The following is a 22,045-nucleotide window of genomic DNA, read 5'->3' on the forward strand; positions in this document are numbered from 1 at the left end:
GAACCCCCTCTGGGGCGACACAGGCTTGAACCCCCTCTGGGGCGACACAGGCTTGAACCCCCTCTGGGGCGACACAGGCTTGAACCCCCTCTGGGGCGACACCGGCTTGAACCCCCTCTGGGGCGACACCGGCTTGAACCCCCTCTGGGGCGACACCGGCTTGAACCCCCTCTGGGGCGACACCGGCTTGAACCCCTTCTGGGGCAACACCAACTTGAACCCCTTCTGGGGCAACACCAACTTGAACCCCTTCTGGGGCAACACCAACTTGAACCCCACTCGGGGCTGCGCACTTCGGAACCCCACTCGGGGCTGCGCACTTCGGAACCCCACTCGGGGCTGCGCACTTCGGAACCCCACTCGGGGCTGCGCACTTCGGAACCCCACTCGGGGCTGCGCACTTCGGAACCCCACTCGGGGCTGCGCACTTCGGAACCCCACTCGGGGCTGCGCACTTCGGAACCCCACTCGGGGCTGCGCACTTCGGAACCCCACTCGGGGCTGCGGCCTCCGGGCCCCCACTCGGGGCTGCGGCCTCCGGGCCCCCACTCGGGGCTGCGGCCTCCGGGCCCCCGGCGTCTGACCGGCTCGGCGGGCCCCCGGCGTCTGACCGGCTCGGCGGGCCCCCGGCATCAGACCGGCTCGGCGGGCCCCCGGCATCAGACCGGCTCGGCGGGCCCCCGGCATCAGACCGGCTCGGCGGGCCCCCGGCATCAGGCTGACTCGGCGGGCCCCCAGCATCGGACTGACTCGGCGGGCCCCCGGCATCGGACTGGCTCGGCGGGCCCCCGGCATCGGACTGGCTCGGCGGGCCCCCGGCATCTGAGTCAATCACCTGGGTTTTCCCCTTAAGGGTTTGCAACTCTGACTTAATATGAACAGAAATCCCATCATGCGGGGAGCACCTCCTCTGCAGATTATTAAACCCAAAATGGGGACTCCCAGCACTTGGACCAACCGTATTAATCAGAGCGCTTTTACTGGGAGACTCAGAGCACTCCTCTGCCACAGTGTAGACAGGCATAGATCTGACAACCTGCCCCGACTTGGCCAGAGGAAACACCCTGTTGCCACCACTGGAGTTGCGCAAAACACAAGTTTGCACAAAGTGGCCTGAATCTCCACAGTATAAGCATAGATTAAAGTCTCTACGCCGCTGACGCTCCTCCGATGGGAGCTTCGGCCGTAGAACACTTCTATGCATTACCTGAACCTCTGGGTCTGAGGACTTGCTGCCTAATACCTCCTTAGGCAGGGTCCCATTAGGGGCTGAATGAACCCCTGTGACCTCTGGGAGGATCAGAAAAATTTCTGAGGAGTTTTTGCAACTGCAGTAAGGACTGCTGCAAAACCTCTAACTGCCCAGGTTTAAAGGCAGAAAATGACATATTTAGAGCCGCTAAAGTTTCTTGCATGGCCTGCATGATATAGCCGTGCAAGGTTACAGATCAGACACAACAAACAATGACACGACAAAAAGTGGCTCGACAAGGACAGTGACAAAACAGATACTGTGACAAGACAGGAAAACTGCAGGACTGAGAGGGCAGAACTCAGCTCCAGAGTTATCTGTTATGGCCGGTTATAATGTTAGGATCTCCTGTGCCACGCTGTCTGGCGAGACACCACGTGACACTGGCTGGAAGGAGATAGTGACAGGACCAGGGCAGCCTCGCCAACCTGACTCCGTTGTACTCAGATGGAGTTGACGTGTGTGTGCGGGGTGCTAGGCTTCACCAATAATAGCCGCGTTCGTGGGAGCCCGTTAGTCAGGCTCCCACCTCGATGCCACCTGGTCTTATGTTAAGGACAACACACACGCCAAGGCCAGTGATGAACAAGGGGAAACCTATCTACAAACAAAGAGGCGAGGACCACCCTGCCCTGCGGAGAGGGGTGCCAGTGGATAGCACTCTAAACAGGAACCCGCTGTGCTAATGCTTAACAGGTGTAACCATACACAGTATGCTGACACACTAAGAACTGCTGACGGGTGTAACAATACACGATATGCTGACACACTAAGAACTGCTGACGGGTGTAACAATACACTATATGCTGACACAATGAGTACTGCTGACAGGTGTAACAATACACTATACGCTGACACAATAAGCAAATGATTAGTAAGGAGACAAAGAGGGGGAAGCTCCCAACATATCTGAACACGAGGGATATCAACTTAGCTGGAGCTGAGATGCTGCGGACAAGGCAGGGAACCAGCCGAAGGAAGCACCACGCTGGAGAAGGAATCCCACAAAGACCAACAGGAGCTGCAGGGACCGGGAGACGGATAAAGGACGACACACGGACACCGGGAGGACAGGAGACTGAACGGAGGACACAGCTGGGAATCAACGACAGGATGCAGGATGACAGGGAACAGGAACCAGGAACACTTGAGACCCTGAGGTACAAAAGCTATAACCGGCATGGGCCTGAATAACCAGAGGGTTTATATAGAGAGCACAATGTGGTGCTGATTACACATTGCCTAAAGGTGTGCACTGCAGGCTAGGAGCCTAATCAAGACACCTGAGTCCAGAACACACAGTACTGAAAGTAACCTGCAATGGCCCAGGCTGACCACTGGATGCCACTAGCGAGTACACACACACACAGGCTGAGATAAACCCAGGGAGGACATGAAACTACACACAGAATATGTGAATCTGCGCATAACACAGATTCCGCTGGAGGCGGATCCTAACAGTATGAGGCAATCACCCATTTGGGGTCTGCCTTTTTTTTTCCAATAGGTGTTGCATTCGATTTTTCAAGAAAATACACAGGATAATAGAAATACACAGATAATAGTAAATGTAATGGGTGGTGTCACAGACAGTCATATTACAAATATATTCAGTATCGACATGAATCCATGCATCAAGCGGGAAATCTGACCTATATCACATAAATCTATATTAGAACAGTCAACTCAGCTGTTTATTGGTATAACGACTGTTATAAAGAAGTAGGGAGAAGAGGTGGAGATGAAAGAAATGAAAATCTGCTCACCAGTATAGGCATTGGAAAGACTTAAATGAATAAAATACACTAATATCTGGAAAATAGCTGTGACTGACACCACTAAATAACATAACAAATAGTATCTGTTTGAATACTTAAAAAATAATAAAATAAAAACAATTAACAGCTGGCGGGGTTTCACAAAAGGGAAAAAATAGAAAGAAGGGAAGGGATGGGGGTTAAGGTTGGGTAATGGAGGACAGGACCTTTGCACTCGAACTAAAGAGAGTGGTCAACAGATGAGCATTAAACATTAAATGGTAAAGATGTAAACAGCAATATAATTAAATAGGGCCAGCAAAATCGGATAAAACCCTCGAAATACCATTCTGTATTTTAAAAATGTTTGAAAGTTTGGGTCTTAGTTTCCAGGTCAAAGGACTCTATATTGAACTCCGCTCTCTAAGTCATGAGTTGTGGCTGACCTGTCAAAATAAGACAACCAAGGTACATCCTTTTGTCATTGAACCCAACCCCTCCCAATGATTCTTGGATGAAATTGTAATAAGTTCTGAATATAAAAATTTCGACTTAAAAGGGGTGCGCTCATGGAATTTTAGCACTTTGTCAATTGGTTCAGAATCAGGAGAAGGGGAAGTGCAGAATCAAAAGAAGAAATTAATGATGTACATTTATTAACGATGGTCTGAAAATTGATATACAGTATTACAACTCCCAGATCAAACACTTTATAAGTTATATTAAGACCTTAAAGTTGGATAGTGAAATAGGAAAAGAGGAGTTACCCTCAGTAAGTCACTAAGGGTTTCCTTCTTGGTTTTTTATTGAGAGTTACACATGACTTGTGGATATAATGGAACATAATATTGTTCATCACATGGTGCGGGATAATTGAGGGTTTGTTGTGAATAAGTGCATTTGGGGATAAAGGAGGAATATTGTCTTGTCTAAGGAGAGATATGCTGGGTACACACCAGGATGACTAGGGCCCGATCCCCTCAATCTAGATCCAATTCCGACCAATTGGATGTAGATTGTGTGGTGATTGGGCCCTTTTCTGTCCTGGTGTGGACCGATACAGATCCGATGTGCGGTCCCGCGGGTCGGTCGGTTGTTATTGAGATCCTACCTGCTGCAGGTAGGATCTAAATGACGACCATACAGCCGGGTGCGGGTCGCCATCGGACCGGACCCGCTCACGGTGCACATCGTGAGCGGGTCGGACGAGACACTGACGACCCGCTCACGATGTGCATCGTGAGCAGGTCGTCGTGGTGTGTACCCTGCAATACAGTGTGTGTAAAATGAGATGTCTTGAATATATCTGAAGAAGATAAAAAGAGTATGAAGAGAAGTGAGGGACTCAAGAATTTAAATTGCCAAACAAAATGAGTCCTTATTTTGTAAAGGAATACAATATCATGCTTCGTTAAGCATGTTTGGAGCATCTGCAATAGAAAGAAATTTTAAGGGAAATTTATACTGTTTAGCACGGCAACTCCACCCAATAGGAAAAGGGGAGAAGTTTCAAATGATCTAGCGTAGTGTATGGTTCAGCTATAAGCAGAGAGAAATTCATTTCATACAATTTGGAAAGGTTAGAAGGATTTTGGAAGCCTAAATAGGTGATCTTCAGAGAAGCAACATGAAAGGGAGATGCGGAAAGGGTAGAACTAATATTGTGCTTAACTGTGGAACTACAACTCCCAGCAAGCCTTCCCAACATGCTAGTACTTGGAGAACCACAAGTGCCTTCTTATGGGGCATTCAAGTGCCCACCTGTACTTGTAGTTCCACAGTAAAACAAATATTAAAGACAAAAAAACACCCACCGTGAAAGCAAAATCTTTACAATCACTCATACACACTTACACACACATACTTACCCAATTCCTAAATTATATATATATATATATATATTTTTTACTAAAAATCGCATGTTTCTTACAATGGAAAATGTAATAGGGTGCAGTTAGGGACAGAATCACACTTTTTTTACATTTACCAATAATTGCACATACAAAATTGCATCCAAATGTTTCCCATCGAAAAGTATAGAATTTTGAAATGTTATTCGGTGTTATTCTTAAAATTGCAACCTCCCCCCCCCCCCCCCCAAGCATATCCAGACCCAATCTCTTTGAGCCGGTCCTGGTTGTAAAAATGCATGGAGCTGGTCATGCTTAGGGGGATGGTCATGCCAATTTTTTTAACATGTCTAAACTTATATGCTTTCTTTACTAAGAAATCGCAACTTTTCTTTTCTAAAAATTGGCAGCAGTTGCAAATGATTTGTGATTCACCCTTTAAAATTGGATCCTATTTCATTTGCTATTTTTGTCACAAAATCACAGTTTTTAAAAGTGTTATTTGATTCGATTTTTATGCCAAAATCATTAGCTATTACATTTAGCACTATTGTGGAATCTAATGTCTTTGAAACAAAATTATTCAGGTTTGGCCATTTAAAAGTTCCCGGCAGCACACCAGCCTGATATTATTTTAGAAGACTTGTTTTCCAGGTCATCTATCTTGTTCGACAATTGTTTTTTTGTGTTTTTTTTAATACATTTGTGATACACTTTAAATCAATTACTGCAGAGCTGCGCCTAGCTGCTGTTCTGTGTCTGTGATCCTCTGTGTGAGTTTGGAGAGCTGACTGGTGATGTCAGCTACAGTTTAATAAAGGAGTGTGGGGGTATAGCGGTCTTTATAGTCTCCAAATTGTCACTAAGGGCCTTATTTTGGTTCATTCTTTCTGACAAAATCCTTCTTAGATGGACAAAACCATGTGCACTGCAGGGGTGGCAGATGTAACATGTGCAGAGAGAATTAGATTTGGGTGAGTAATTTTGTTTCTGTGCAGGGAAAATACTGACTGCTTTATTTTTACACTGCAATATAGATCTCACTTTGAAGTAAAACCCCACCCAAATCTAATTCTCTCTGCACAAGTAACACCTGCCCCACCTGCAGTGCACATGGTTTTGCCCATCTAAGAAGGATTTTGTCAGAAAGAATGAACCAAAATAAGGCCCTAAAATTGGCTTGGTTGTCGTGGGAGTGGTGTACTACCTAAGCAGTAGAAGAGCAGTTCACTTCGGCGAATGGCTTGTTATGAGCGGAAAAGACCACGTTCGACTCAGCGTCAGGTGTAATTTTGGTTGCCGCAATGTATTTTCTGTCTAGCCACCTGTGACAGTTGATGTCCATGGGTCTCCCAAAGGGAAGTGAAGAGGGGTAGCTGAGCCAATAAAGCCTTTGAAATATGGTTTGCTGGAGACAAAGCTGCCTCACTCCATCAAACCGTAAATCCTGGTGTCTGACTTCTTATACAGTATGCAGGAATTAGTAAGGTAGTAGGACATTCAGCATGGGAAGGCAGCAGTAGTGGTCAGTCCTAGTCAGTCCTGGCATTTTGGACTTGGGGTCTCAACCTGTATATTTCAAAAATGATAAAAAAAATGTTTTTTTTTTTATATATTAAAAAAAGCGACCCACTGCCCCATATTATTTTCACATTGCAATTTACACAAACATTTAATCTCTGCTTATACAGTATTTCCCACAGCTATAAATCAAGAACAAATGGCAACAATTCTTACTCCGTATCTTGCTGTATCCGGGATAGTCGGTCTTCTTCTGTGTATAATCATCATCATCTCTTGTTGGAGGTAAAATATTGTAATCATTGTAAAAAATGGTTAATATTATATAAAATTACAACTCATTTCAGATGTAACATAGACTTACTGTTTTTTTTTTTTTTTTTTGGTATTATAATCTTTATTCTGACTTTTCACATAACATACATTAAAAACATGACAATACATAAAAATATTTTCCATACCGACATTTCATTATTTTACCAAATATCCTTACAAGACATACCTAGACTTACAACCTGCCGTCCCTGGTCAGGACGTTATTGCAGCAATTTGGGTTCTATACCATTGAAGATCCTTTCACCTTATCACAAATACAACACTATATCAAACCCGGAACTAAAAAAAAAAAAAAAAACTACCGCTGTTTACTATTATCTTTTCAGAGATCTGTTAAGGGGAAGGAAGTAAGCTAATTCTGAGAACATTTCATATTCTGACCATTATCGAAGAACATTATACGACTTTTGCAATATATTTGTTTACTTTTTACTTATGTCTCTCCCTGTGTTTTTTTTTTGTGACTTATATTCTTACTTCGGTACTCTTTACCTAGAAGGGCGCCCATCGCGGTCATCGCATGTACATCGCATGCCCGCGATTTTACATAGAAATACATGTTAAAATGTAAATTGCATGCGATGCGACTGGCGCGATTACCGCGATTTCCCATAGGGAACAATGTTAAATGTCCCAATTGACCCGATTTTACATAGGGAACAATGTTAAATGGCCCACAGAGGCCAAATAGGCACCCTGAAGTGTGAAATGGCCCCCCCAATTGTTAACTCCACCCCACGATCAACGTCAACCCGAAGCGTAGCGAGCCCGCGAGGGGCGGTGGTACGCATCCTACGACCTTTTCATACCCCCACTATCCACGTCGGCGTGGAGTTGAGAATAGAAAGTGTGGCGAGCACAGCGAGCCACCGAGCCCGAAGCTTGGCGAGCGCATCACAGGTGTGACTATTTTAGTTATGGTGCCTGAGGGTGTATCTGCCTTGGCTAGGTAGGATAAGAATTTGCCTGCTTTATCACTATTCAAATAAAGTTGATGGAAACTTTTTAAGACTCGTAAATTGGCCATTATCTGAAGATGTTCAAGCCACTTTTGCTGTTCCTTTAACCATATTTCTTTAGAAGCCTCAATTTTATCTGCCAAATACCGCTGTTCAGACCTGATCATATCCGACTCTAATATATTGGCTGTTTCACGACATTTTTTTTTCTCCCACGCAATTTCCTTCATGAGGATACCTCTAAGGAAAGCCTTAAATGTCTCCCATACTACTGTATTACTGGCCGTGGCACTGTTTTGAAACCATCAATTTATCCAACCATTACTTCACTTCTCTTAAATCTAGACAGCCAGCTTGGGTGGAAACGCCAATAAGTAAAACCTCTATCAAGGTTCAAGTCCATCTGCATAATAACTGGTGAGTGGTCTGAGATGCCACATGCTGCATGTTCTATTTTGACTACCTGATTTGTTAGCCCAGCTGAGACCAAAATCATGTCAATCCTTGAAAAGGAGTTATATGAAAGTGAATAACATGAAAACTGCTGGACCTTGGGGTGTCTCTCCCTCCATATTTCCCGCCATCCCAGCTGCTAAACAAAATCGGCTAAACCGCTATTCTTCATTACTTTATTTACATTCATCTGTAGTCTATCCACTTTAGGATTAATGACCGCATTAAAGTCCGCTAGACAAATGATATGTGCTGCAGGCCTTTCGGCTGCAAATTCAACCACCTTCCTAAGAACATCATAAGAAAAAGGCGGGGGTATATATATTGCCATAATGCAAAATCTGCATGATGCAATATATGCATCCAAAAAAACAAATCTCCCCTGTGGATCAATTTTGCTCGATATACATTCAAAACCAATACCTTTTTTGATTATCACCGAGACCCCCCTGGAGGATGGAGAAAACTGGGAATGATAGGCTTTATCGATCCAAGATCTCTTTAGTGCAAGATTTTTATCACCAACCAGTGACCTCTTGATCTTTTCATTTATCCCCTCACATTCCATGTTAAAACATTAACCATTGCCAGTTTTCTCACTATTCTCCACCTTAGTGATAGATCTCCAATTTCGATACCCATTCCGACCAGGAATTGCAGGATTTACAAAGAACAAACATCATACAACATACAAAAAAAAAACACTTATCCCTCCCCCCTCCCCCTCCCCCCTGAAAAACTGCAATACTGTTCACAACTTATCTTGATTTGAACCAAGTTTAGAGTTTTTCTCGTAATTTGAGACAACCAGATAAAAAACATGTGTATTTTTTTCTGAATAAAAACGTTCAGGGGAGCTTTTGGCACCACAGGCCATCCCTTCCCCCTACCGCCCTATTTAAATTGTCACGCTCCCCACTCTGCTGTTGGTAAGTGTGACCGTTGATTACATAAAACTAGTCATGTCTGTTTCCCCTTCTAACTACAGTCTAGGGTACTAATGTGTTGTCATTCTTCACAGAAAGAAAGAAGGTCACTGCCTGTCTAGCACTGAGGTATGTATTTGGAGCAAGCAGCTATAAAACACTGTCATATAATAAATCAATTATAAAGAGAAGAATGCAACATTAATTTGGTTCACCAATACAGATTTATTGGCAGATGATCAGGTATCCTCCCTAATGAAGATCTGGGTTTCCCTTTCTCTCCTAGACAAAGTAGTTACCAAGCAAACTAAGGTGGTCATGTGGCTCCCTCCAATAGTATCACCAAAGCAATCCCCTCTCAAAAGTAGAGTATGTATGTGCTAGCTCTGTGGAAAACCCTGTATTTGTTCAGGACAGGACAACAATTAAGGGTAACTTGTGAAGGCGCAAAAACAATTTCACAAGCTATATTAGGAACACCTTAACTGCAGCGCTATCTTACCAACATGTACCGTGTATTGCAAATCTGTAGTGAGCATTCCTAATATATTATTTGAAAACTGGGGTAAATAACTGAATCATGATGACAGGAACAGGACATTGAAGAACCCAGTACAAGCAGACCATGAAGGACCCCTCCCTTGGCCCCTCCATGGGCTGGTAGCAAATGTGTAGTGTGGTGTACACCGTTATTTGGCAAAGGAGAATAGAGCTTACCTGTTCTTCTTAGGTGTAATTGGCTGGCACTAAAATGGTTGTGCTTCCACTCATTAATCCTACTTGAGACTGGGAGCTAATGGCCATTGTTCTGCTTACAACACTCTAGAAGGTTAGGAGGGAGGGGGCATGCACATGGGGAAAAGAGGGAGCTGGAACACTCATGGATAAAAGCAGGGGGCAGAGTGGAGGAGGACAGAGGCGCACCTGAGGAGTGCAGGAGGGGCAGAGAAGTTTGAGTTTATGGAACACTTGTGAAGAGGAGAAAAGTGGCTCACCCTGTGGAGGTGAGGGGGGCAGAGATACACATACTAAGCCACAGACTGTAGAAATACAGACAGCGGGGTAGACAAGGACAGACACATAGCAGGGGAGGAAGACACAGAAGATAAGATACCTATACTACATACTGTGCTATATGCTTCCTGGGCTGTGTACCTGTGTGGTTTAAAGGAGTCCACTCAGGAAGCAAAGGGAGGAGGAGAGGAGATAAAGTAGTAGGAGGCTGTTCTATGTTTGCCGACACATAGGAAACAATATAAATGCTGAAAAGGCACTCCTGGTTGGGCAAGAAACTTCTGCGGTGGGAGCAAGGTAGATGTGACACCTGTGCCTCCCCTTATTATGGTCCATCAGCATAGATGACCCTCACAGCAAAGTGCTTCTCATTCACACTGCTGTACGAATCATAAGTGTCAGAAGGCCCGCTTAATTAGCTCAAGCCCCTTATGTCTGGTCTCCCTGTAAACCCCCCCTCCCCATGGCAGAACCACAGAAGACCCCAAGCAAAGATGAGACTCCATCTATATCAACCTATCTGAAATTTATGGAGGTATCTGTGATGGAGTGTGAGCTACAGCAAAAGATGCATAGGGTTCAATCTAGTTGATTGCATCGGATCACATTGTGTGTCTAAAATGAAAAGTCTAATATGCCGGCTACTGGAGGGGTATGACACGCATATTCTCTGCCTCCCATGTAAGTGTCAGTTGACAATGATGATAATTGTGATGATTGGCCACATGCACTTTAAACAACCATATGTTCACAATCCTTATGGACTGCACCATGCATGTGTTGATCATTTATATTCAGTTCCAGATGGCTGAGCCGTTGTTACATCATGTTGCTCTTTTAGTTCATTCATCATTTACGTTTCCTTTATTTAGATGACATTATTCCCATAATATTTTTTTTCTGACCTTGAAATTCTTTTTAGAACGAAGAACTCAATGAAGCCACATACACTGATCCTGTGATAAGCGACATATCTGAGGTACAATAATCATTGGCTTAAATGAGATACAGTAATACACAAAATGTGTAATACCCATCTATGTTTGTTTTGCTTGATGAATGGTAAATTATACCAATAATATAAGACGATTTATTTAGATAATATTGTAATTAATGAATGTAGAAATGTATTTCTTTTGGATGTGCCCTAAAGTACATTCATTTTTCTAAAGGCTAACCCGGATTGGTTTTGGATTTAAAAATAAATTCTTTAAATCTCAAAGGCCAGTCAATAATATATTGCCCTTAATAACAAATTTGGGTCAGAATATTTTCCTTAGGGATATAAATCAAAGTAGGAAACATTTATAGTATTACATGTAAGCAATAAAGAGGTGCAATCTGTAAAGTGACAGTTGATAGTGATTGTTATAAAAAAAAACAGTAACACATAATATATAACTAGCAATGGTCTCTATATAACAACTCAAAACATTTTTTTTTCCATTAAACCATTAGATAATGGTTTATTAAGTAGTTAAATCAAGTTTTCTTGTTTTATTCCTGTTACCCCATCAGTGAAATGGTGGTACTGTATTGTTTCATAGGCATGATTTTAATTTCATGTATAGTAACATTATGTTCTGTTTAAGGAAAGTCTGTCCATCAAAGTCTTTTTGCTGTTTATTATAAAGAAATATATATTTTTTTAATCTAAAACTTGAATTAAGCCAACCCCCACCCTCAATTGTATCATATTGTAAATGGGAGGCATTCTACACAACCTTTACTTTTAGTTTGAACCACATTTTTATTAAATGCTTCAAATACATAAATAGAGCCAATTTGGCCCCACTTCATTCAATTGTATGTATTCATCAATTTAAAAATAAAAAAAAACATCAGCAGTGATGTGATGCTTTCTACTGTTTTTTTTTTCCTTTTATGTGAGATACATTGATGATATATTTATACTGTGAATTGATCGTGGAACACTTCTTGTGGCATCTATTGATCATTTCAGCAGCCTTTATAAAAGTAAAATGATTATTTGTTATAGTTTTTAACTATTAACTAATTTGCTGTCACTATTACACTTAGTGGTAATGATTTTTCTACCACTGTCTTAAAATAATAATAATAATAATAATAATAATAATAATAATAATAATAATAATAATAAAAAAGTCAAAAACATTTTTTTTTATGTCAGAAATGTTCCACTATAAACTTTAGCATTTTCACAAGCACTAAGAGTTAAAAAGATTATTTTTGATATCACTAAACTTCATCAAGCACTTATTGTTATTATTATGATGATGATGACGATGCCTTAATCTACGTGCAGTTTTCTCTGACCCCGGAGTAAGTGTCATGTTGATATTGATGATAATAATGATGATTGTCGAAAAGCACCTAAACACTGTAAATCCAGGTGCACTGTACTACATGTCTGTTTATTATTTATACTTATTTCTGATTGTAGGCCTTAGTGATCATGTTGGTGTTCATTTATCATTTTTGTTTAGATTTCATTTTTCCCACAATATTTTTTTGACCTTTAAATTATTTTAGACTGCAGAACTGCAAGAAGCCGCATACACTGGTCTTCTGATGAGCGATGTCTCTGAACCCTACTATACTTTAAAGGTAATCAAATGAATAAACGAGATAATACAGAAAATGTATAATACCCAGCTATGTTAGTTTTTCTGAATGAATGGTAAACTATGAGAGGCAGTGTCCCTTGACAGCAGCAATACCAAGTCAGCGCTCCTGGAGCCCATGGCCTCTCTGGCCAACATTGAGTCTGCAGCCACTGGCAAAGAACACTCATATCCTGGACCCTACAAAACCTGGAACGGAGGCTGCAGTCGCCGGTTGCTGATCATGATGCTGCTAGACTCCGCAGTGCTGTTCCTGCTGCTTGCACAAATGCCTGGATTGTCCAACCAGCAGTGTGTTGACACTATTAGAAGTGTCATTAATATGTCTTTTTGGAGACTTTAAAAAAGTTACCTAGCTCAAGGTTCACAAATCGTCAGGTATAAGGGGCATTAAAAACGGAAAGTGCAATTCATGGCATACAGTATGTTAGCCAGCTTTAAGGACAGACAGGGCCGGATTTAGGGGTCAAGCTGCCCACAGGCACACAATGTTTGGCCGCCCCCCCCCCCTCTTTTTTATAATTATGGTGGGTAATTGTCCTGCCCAGGGTGAAAGTGTATGGGGAGGGGGGTGTATTACCCTAACAGGGTGCATGTGTAGAGAGGACCTCTCTTACCATCAACCTTCAGCACTGCTTCCTCATCAGCTTCCTCCCGGGAAGGACACTTCCTCCTGGCAGCAGCATGGTGCGTGCCATGTTCCCACTGCCGCGCTGCATTGTTCTCTTACGAGTCACGGTGAGTGTGACACGCTGCCCCAAACCCACCCAGAGTCTGACGCTAGAAGGTCCTTTCACTGAAGGGGAGGTAGCCGCTACTCAGTCTGTGCCTCCAGTGGCAGCGGCAGCCTTCCTCCGCAGTGTGTGCCTTCAGCACCATCGTCAGCTGCAGCGGGTGGCAGGGACATCCCTTCCCCTCCTCCTTCACAGTGTGTGCCTCCAGCGCCAGCGGCAGCCTCCCTCCGCACCCTTCGCTCCCTTCTACTGCCCGTGCAGGCAGTCTGCAGCAGCTTTCACACTGGGCCCGGAGGAGGCGACATGGCCCTGCCTGCTGCCCATAATAGGTGCCGCCCCTAGGCCCGTGCCTCACGGGCCTAGTGAGAAATCCGGCCCTGAGGACAGATCACAAAATCCTCATGTGTGGCTGGGGAAGCAGGAGAGGAGCTTCATTTAGAAAAAAAAAAAAAAACAATTATTGTACATCTGCATAATCTAGAAAGGAGACTGAATGCTTTCTATGCCAGGGACGGAGTGTATATTAAGCTGTATGGATATATATATATATATACAGTATATATATATATATATATATATATATATATATATATATATATATATATATATATATATATATATATATATATATATATATATATAAGCAGGGGTACCCCCCTTCCCAAAGCTGGGAAGGCGGAATGAGGCGGCACTCACAGGACTTGTTGAAAAATATTTGCAGAAAGATTTATTGAAGGTGCATCATAGGATTGTCCAGTAATCTACGTTTCGAGGCGTTCGCCTCTTCCTCAGGACGGACAAAAGAGGTAAGTGCAAGTGCTGTGTAAGACAAACAAGACAGTGAGCTTACTTACGTTTAAATAGCCGATGTCTGTATCCTCCTCCTGGTCTCCCGGTGCCTGCGAGCGGTACTTCCGGGTATCGGGTGTTGCGTCTCCTGGAAGTGACGCGGGCAGCGCCATGATGACGTGCGTCTCCCTCCGTCAGCAACCCCGATTGTTGCTTAGCAACCCACGGCGTCCCTTCACGCTGACATTGCGGGATTCCTGGGGGAAGATTTGAAAAGCAATAAGACCAACAGAAAAAAAGTCTGGTTGGATAGTGTGTATATAAAACGAAAAATTGAATAAATATAAAAATCTGTGTGTGACATCGGACTATTCTTGTTGGCAGTGTGTACTAAAATTATACATATATAATAGTGTGCCTGAAGCACTAAGACAGGCATGATAGCATATATAATATATTGTTACATTTCTAATACTTTCTATTGGATACAATCAATACATCTGGGTCAATATCTTTGACCTTCTTACTAAATAGGGTAAATGTTCATCTTTTATAGCTTATTTGGGTTAATAAAGCGTCTAATTTTCTCTATTTGCTGGAGTAAATATTTCATTATCTAAGATGTTCTATAACTTGGTTCGGCTGCAATCGATGTAGTCAATTTTTTGAGGATTACAATTCTTTGTTTCTTATAGAAAAACGCTCGCTTATTTATGGCCATAAGTAATGGCTTGCCCACCGTGTCCAGGTGACCTCATTAGTCGGGCAAGTCCCTAACATTTTGGGGGGAACAAATCTAGGGCACAGGGCACCCCAAAACGGTGCAGCTGAGTGACCCCAGGGCAACACAAGACTGAAAGAAATATATAGTGAAACAAAGTGAGGATAGGTTAGTGAGAGAGGCTGCTAAAGATTGATGATGATACCTTAATCTACGCGCAGTTTTTCTCAGACCCCGGAGTAAGTGTCAAGTTGATTTTGATGATTATAAGTATGATTGTCGAAAAGCACTAAAAACACTGCAAAGTTAGGTGCACTGTATTACATGCAAGATATTATTGGAGTGCGCAACCTAATACATATATAGTACCACCCATATTACTACATAGTTTAACCAGAATTATTTCTGAAGATAATCTTCATGTGTCCAATGTTGAATGTATTCACAATAATTATGCACAGTCCGTTAATTAAATTATTTTTTATATCGAGAGATACCCGACGCGTTTCGTCAAAAAGACTTCATCAGGGGTAACACCAATCTGAGATCGTAAAACAATGATCCAAACATCAGAACATGCTTATTGATGTGTAATTAGTTCAAAAAGACTATATGGAACTGTGGATGCACCCAGCTTTGTTAAAGGTGTTTAATTGTATGCAACAGATAATCTCTTCTGAGATGAGATACAGTTTCCCAAATTGGATCAAGACACTCAGGGAATTGTAGCCTTTCACCAGCTGAGAGTCACTGTATTACATGCCTGTTTATTATTTATACTCAATTTCAGATGGTGGGCTATAGTGACATCATGTTGATGTTCCTTTATCATTTTTGTTCCTTAATTTTGAATTAATTTTTCCCATAAGATTGGTCTGACCTTTATATTATTTTAGACTGCAGAACTCCAAGAAGCCGCATACACTGGTCTCGTGATGAGCGATGTCTCTGAACCTTACTATACTTTAAAGGTAATCACAGGAATAAATTAGATGATACAGAAAATGTATAATACACATCTTTGTTAGTTTTGTTGGGTGAATGGTAAACTATGAGATACAGTGTCAATTGCCAGCAGCAGTACCAAGTCGGCACCCCTAGAGCCCATGGCCTCTCAGGCCAACATTGAGTCTACACCCTTGGAGCTTCAGCCACTGGCAAAATAACCTGGACCCTGCAAAACCTGGAATGGAGGCTGCAGCCACCGGTTGCTGTCACGATGCTGCTAGACTCCACAGTGCTGTTCCTGCTGCTTGCACAAATGCCCGGATTATCCACACATTATTAGAATTGTCATTACAATGTTTTTTGGAGACTTTACAAATAGTTAGATATAAAGGGCATTAAAAAGGGATCATGGCATACAGTGTTTATGTTATTAGGTTATTAGGACAGATTATATCACAACATTCTTGTGTGTAGCTGGGGATTTCTGGAGAGGAGTTTCATTTGTAAAATTACATTAATTTTACGTCTGCATAATCTGAAAAGGAGACTGAAAACACAGCAGTAATGCTTATTATGCCAGGGGCGGAGTGTAGATTAAGCAGTGGATGTATGGATGTTCTGTATGTATGAGGAAGGCAGTGTATGGATAAATATATGTATGTGTGAACTGTGAGCCCCCTCCCTCCCCATCTCTCCATCCATCTGTCTTTATGTTTGACTGTCTATGCACCCATATTGAGCTTTGTCTGTCTGTGTATCCATTTATGCCCACCCCCTCGACTTATGTCTATCTATGCCACCTCATCTGTCCATCCATGTCACACTATCTGTCTGTCCATGCCCCCATATGGTTCTATGTATTCCTGTTTATTCATTTATGACACTCCCCTCTATCCAACTATCTGTCTATGCCCCTGCTGTCTGTTCTGTCCAGTTCTGTAGTCAGGTAGTGTCTCCCATCCTCACTCCTCCTACGATTTTTCTCCCTCTTTGTCTCTCCCTGACATTGTTTCTCTCTCCCTCTTTCTTCTTAATACTCTCTCTGCATCTCTCTCTGACACTATCTCTCCCCCTCTCTCTCCCCCTGACACTGCATACCTCCCAACTTTTGAAGTTGGGAGGTCGGGACGTTCGCGCTGCGAAGCCGAGCGCGCTCCCGAAAAGGGGGCGTGGCCTCGAGAAAAGGGGGCGTGGCCGCACGGGGTGACGCGAACTCCGGCCACGCCCCCGTTTTCACCACTCGTCGGCGCTGAATAGATGCTGTGCGCATGCGCACAGCGTCTATTCTCGGCAATCTGGGGGGCTCCCAACTGTCCCCCCCACCGCGGGACAATGGCGGCCCCGGGCGGGACGCGGGAACGTCCCCGAATATCGGGACGTTCCCGCGGAAATCGTGACAGTTGGGAGGTATGCACTGTCTCTTACTTCCCTGACACTGTTATCTCTCCCTATCTCTCTGTAACACTGTATCTCCTGCTCTCTTCTTGACAGTCTTCCATGGTCCCTAAAACTATCTCTACTCTCTCTATCTCTCTCCCTGACACTGTCTCTCCCTCCCTCTATCTCTCTCTCCCCCTGACAATTTATCTCTCTCTCTGGCACTCTCTCTCCATCCCTCCCTCCCTGACACTCTCTGTGGCTCACTGCCCTACCGCCCCAATTTGGCTCCATATAAACATCAGGGGCAAGATGAACTAAGCTTCAAAAGGGATAAAATGGAGAGTGATAAACAGTCAGCCAATCAGCCCCTACCTGCCAAGTCACATGTTGTGTTTGAAAAATGTCGGACAGGAGCTGATTGGATGTTTTTTTTATATCACTCTCCATTTTATCACTTTTGAAGCTTAGTGCATCTGGTCCCAGAAGTGATGTGATGTTCTCTACTGTAAGTTTTTTCTTAATTTTATGTAAGATACATTGATGATTGGTTTATACTGCGGACTGGTGGTGGACAGCTTCTTGTGGCATCCAAGAAGACCATTAAACTAAGGATTTGTTTGATTATAACTACTAACTTATTTGCTTTTACTTTATCTGTTAGTGGTAATGGTTTTTCTACCACGGTCTTAAAAAGTAATAACAGTGCCGTCAAAAACGTTTTCGTTTAGTGTAAAAAATGGTCCGCTATAAACTTAAAAAAAGGTTTTAGTATTTACACAATCACTAAAGGCCCCCATACATTAGGCCGACTTGTCCTTAGGACAAGTCGGACCCAATTCTCCTGTGAGCCGCCCGGGAGCTCCCTGGGAGGCTCACACACAATTTGGCACTTGATGAGCCAAATTTGACATGTGATAAATCGCTTGCGATTTATCACATGTCGGGGAGCAGGGGGCGGGCGGTGAGGGTCAGGGGGCGGCGGTGCTCTTATCAGGGGGAGCAGTGGGGCGGGCAGCGGGTCCCTGAGTGCTAAGCTGGCGGCGCCGGGGAGTGCTGACCTGGCGGTGATGATGATCATAGATATCAGCACAGCAGCGCTGCGGGACGGGACGCGCAGTGGCGGGTATTAGATTTTAAAATACCTGTCAAATGACTGGCCGTTCTCTGATTGGCTGGCTGAGAGCTCAGCCAATCAGAGAATGGCTAGTCATTTGACAGGAATTTTAAAATCTAATACCCGCCACTGCGCGTCCCGTCCCGACTCCCGCAGCGCTGCTGATATCTATGATCATCACCACCCGGCCAGGTCAGCACTCCCCGGCGCCGCCAGCTTAGCATTCAGGGACCTGCTGCCCGCCCCACTGCTCCCCCGGTGTCTGCATGCATATGCCTGTCAGGTGGGCAGGCATATGCATACAGGGAGGTCGGACGTGATCGTATGTACTGACCGTCCGACCTCCCTGATCCGGTCCGATGCGCACGGGACCGGATTTCACCCGATTATCGGCACAAATTGCCGAAATCGGATGAAATCGTCCCAAAATCACATAGTGTATGGGGGCCTTTAGAGTTATACTTCTGATTTTATTAAACTTCTTAATGCCTGCAATGTGATTATGACAATGATTTAATTAAGACAAACGTTTCTTGAACAGTGCTGGAATTTTTCTGAGCTCCAACACGCTACAATGTACAGTATCAAAGTTAAGGCATTAATGATTATAATATATGTAATTTTAAAACAGTGACTACCAAAAAACATGATGTATATAGTGTACAGTATCTGACAACCAGTTATAGTTTCTCCAGCTAAACATGACTTGTTATAATGATTGTTTCATTATTTTATACTCTTGTGTCATCATACAAATACAAATGTTTCTCATTTTATTTTACAGCGTGTAATTCCTGCAGAACTCACAGCCTCAGCGAGGAATTAAGCTGCAACTTCTCAATACGAAAACATTTGTACTAAACAATAAATAAAACATTTTTAAAACTCATGAGGTTGTATCACAAAGAAATCCGTTAGTTTATCGCAATTACACAAATGTGTGCCTGTTATTGTTTATGTATTAATAGTGTTTTTTTGGGGGGAAGCAAACTGGTCCCTTGGGGTGTAAATGGCAGTAATGTTTATACACACATTGTTGTGTGTGTGTTTGTGTAGTTTAAAGTGCTTTGTACTTATATACAAGTGAGTTACTATATATCAATGCATACAATTGTTTATTATGAATGTCCACAATGGGATATGACAAAAATTAATTGACCATTTATTTTATCAAAACATTTAAGGACAGGAAACTGCAGTATAAAACATGATCAAAGTATACACTTACATAGTTACATAGTAGGTAAGGCTGAAAAAAGACTTGCGTCCATCTAGTTCAACCTGGTATAGATATCCATTGCTGATTTGGTAGGTTCTGGTATTTTACAGACAAATTATATTTCTTATTTGTACCATGGATGTTTTTCTCCAGTAAATGTTTGTCCAACTTTGCCTTGAACGCATTTAATGAGCCAGCCGTTACCACCTCTCTGGGAAGAGAGTTCCAGAGTTTGACTGTTCTGACCGTAAAGAAATTCTTTCTACTAGCTGAATGAAATCTTTTTTCTTCTAATCTATATTCATGCCCTCGCGTCCTAGATTCCTTTCTACTAGAAAAGAGGGTGCGTGACAGTTCCTTATATTGGCCCTTGATATACTTGTACATGTTGAGCATGTCCCCCCTTATTTGAGATGTAAAGCTTTCTATCATAATAGTTTGTTATAATCAAACTCATGTACCAAAAGATTGTGCTGGTGGTTTTTGAAACAAGACTGTAATTACCAATAGATGGCGCCTGGGAGTTTACTTTATATACACTGAAATTCATATAAAATATAAGAGAATACAAAATAAAATAAAGTGAGAAGTGTTGAAGTTTCTGTCTTTTACAGAGAAAAAAGGGCATGTTCTGAGATAATACCAAGGATTTCCACAGCTATTTAGGCAGAATTTGTCTTTTATGTACATACAGATCTCTCATGCAGCTCCAGGGCTTGCCAGAATGCCCCCGCTGGCAAGCGCTTGCGAAGAGGTGCTCCATCGGACTGGGATGCGCAAGCATCTCCCACGCACGCGTGTCCCAATCATTCGGCGACGGGTAGCGGAAACCCTGCCTGTCTCCGCTTCAGGGAGACAGGCAGGGTTAGGGGGGGGTGCGGGGAGGCAGTTGGGTCCGGCGGGAAGGCGGCGGAGAAATCCATCAGAATGGGGCTGCATCAGCATCTTGTGGGTGCGTGCCCCCTTCTGGAAGCTGGCGGGGCTGGTGGAGGCTGATTATATTGCCAGCCATTTGCTGAATAAGCGGGGCTACATCTGTACATGCCATGCCTACTTTGGATGGTCATCACTATTGCAATGATTCAGACCTGTTCACTAGGCTGCTTATGTTCATAGCCTAGAGAAAAGGTAAATGCTGGCCTCTGCCCACCACACACACCGCCTCCCCCCGCGACAACAAAATAACCTCACTAGTGGCTGAACTGGAGAAATGTTCGCTGACCAGCAAATGATTTTTCTACCATAAACTGACTTTTTTTCTGGCCAGTGACCACCAAAAAGGGGGCGGGCACTGATGTCATGTGACTTCAGCCACCTGCCTCGAGCAAGCATTGACATGCCTGAGTTCTCAGGGGATGCCCATAAAACGTTGGGTGCTCCCGTGGTGACGCCCCCTGCCTGACCCTTCACTCCCTTCCCGTAGCAAATGGAACAGCATGTGCAAGAGTCTGAATCGGCCCCTATCTGCACTAGACCAAGATCATTTTCACAATATTACAGGGTATCCACAATATGGAATTGTTTTATTCAATCAATCAGCTTATTGGGGAATGCTCCCTAGAATAATACAGTATACCATATACAGTACAGTATTCTAATATGGTCAATTACAAATATCGCTGAACCTTGCGCTCACTATAAGATACTGCTCGTAAACCTGTGCCGGAGCACACCTTCACTCCTGGTACCAGGATGATAAGTCAATAACGTGTAGGTCAATGCCAAAAGGTCATCAGGAACCAGTGCAACACTGACAAAAGATTTCCAGAAGCAAAAAATCAATATGGCAATGGCCGACTTGTGAGGTCGACATGAGTTTTGCCATTTTTTATAAAAAAAAATTTTATGCTTTACCGTCATTGATGATAAAATGGGAACAATGTGTGTGCTGATCGCAGCAGGATTGGAGTGAGGCACTTTGTCCAAAGCTTGCTCACCATGCAAAGGTTAATGCTACACTATTTGGGGGTAAATGTGCTCAGTTGTCAACTAGGACACAAAAAAACCCCAGGAAAAACTCACGTTGACCTTTTCAGGTGTCGAAGTTTTGTCAATGTTGACCTGAAGTATCACTGCCGATAATATCTTACCTGGAGAATAAATTCACCAACATAATGTCTCTCTTTGACCGTGAATAGGTTTCTTTGGATTTATACAAAAATGGATTCTCAGTAAGACAGCGCTACAACCGCAGCTGGATTGCTATCCAGGAGCACCAACTCCTTAACATTTAAACATAGACATAAAGAAAAGGGTAGCTCTCCAGCGCTGGTTGAATCCAATACAAGTTGGATTGGTAGTGTCCTTAGGTCCGTACCCCAAAGGGACCACACTGACCTTGGTGTTGGTCCCTATATACAGGCAAAGGTATCTTTTGTGGATTCAATCTCAAGATGATCGTATACACTCCTATCTAGACACGGGGGGATAACAACTGACCTTGTTGCAATTCCCTATATGCACATC

General features: G+C 43.2%; 1 protein-coding gene across 2 annotated transcripts in view; it reads left to right on the forward strand.

Moving 5' to 3' along the window:
- LOC146042216 (Schwann cell myelin protein-like) overlaps positions 1-19,249 on the forward strand; it is a 34,878-nt gene extending 15,629 nt beyond the window's left edge. The window contains exons 6-11 of one of the 2 annotated variants that reach the window (XM_083162139.1): positions 6,551-6,665; positions 9,150-9,183; positions 10,991-11,047; positions 12,583-12,657; positions 15,815-15,889; positions 19,145-19,249. In XM_083162139.1, the coding sequence (XP_083018265.1) occupies positions 6,551-6,665; positions 9,150-9,183; positions 10,991-11,047; positions 12,583-12,657; positions 15,815-15,889; positions 19,145-19,186 (398 nt within the window). In that variant the 3' untranslated portion in view covers positions 19,187-19,249. Of the gene's footprint in view, positions 1-6,550; positions 6,666-8,020; positions 8,093-9,149; positions 9,184-10,990; positions 11,048-12,582; positions 12,658-15,814; positions 15,890-19,144 lie in introns of those variants that run through there. The other variant, XR_014463797.1, reaches the window with a different exon arrangement.
- Positions 19,250-22,045: the final 2,796 nt, after the last annotated feature.

This window comes from Crinia signifera, chromosome 19, assembly GCF_055691185.1.
Source record: "Crinia signifera chromosome 19, ASM5569118v1, whole genome shotgun sequence".
Classification (NCBI taxonomy): domain Eukaryota; kingdom Metazoa; phylum Chordata; class Amphibia; order Anura; family Myobatrachidae; genus Crinia; species Crinia signifera.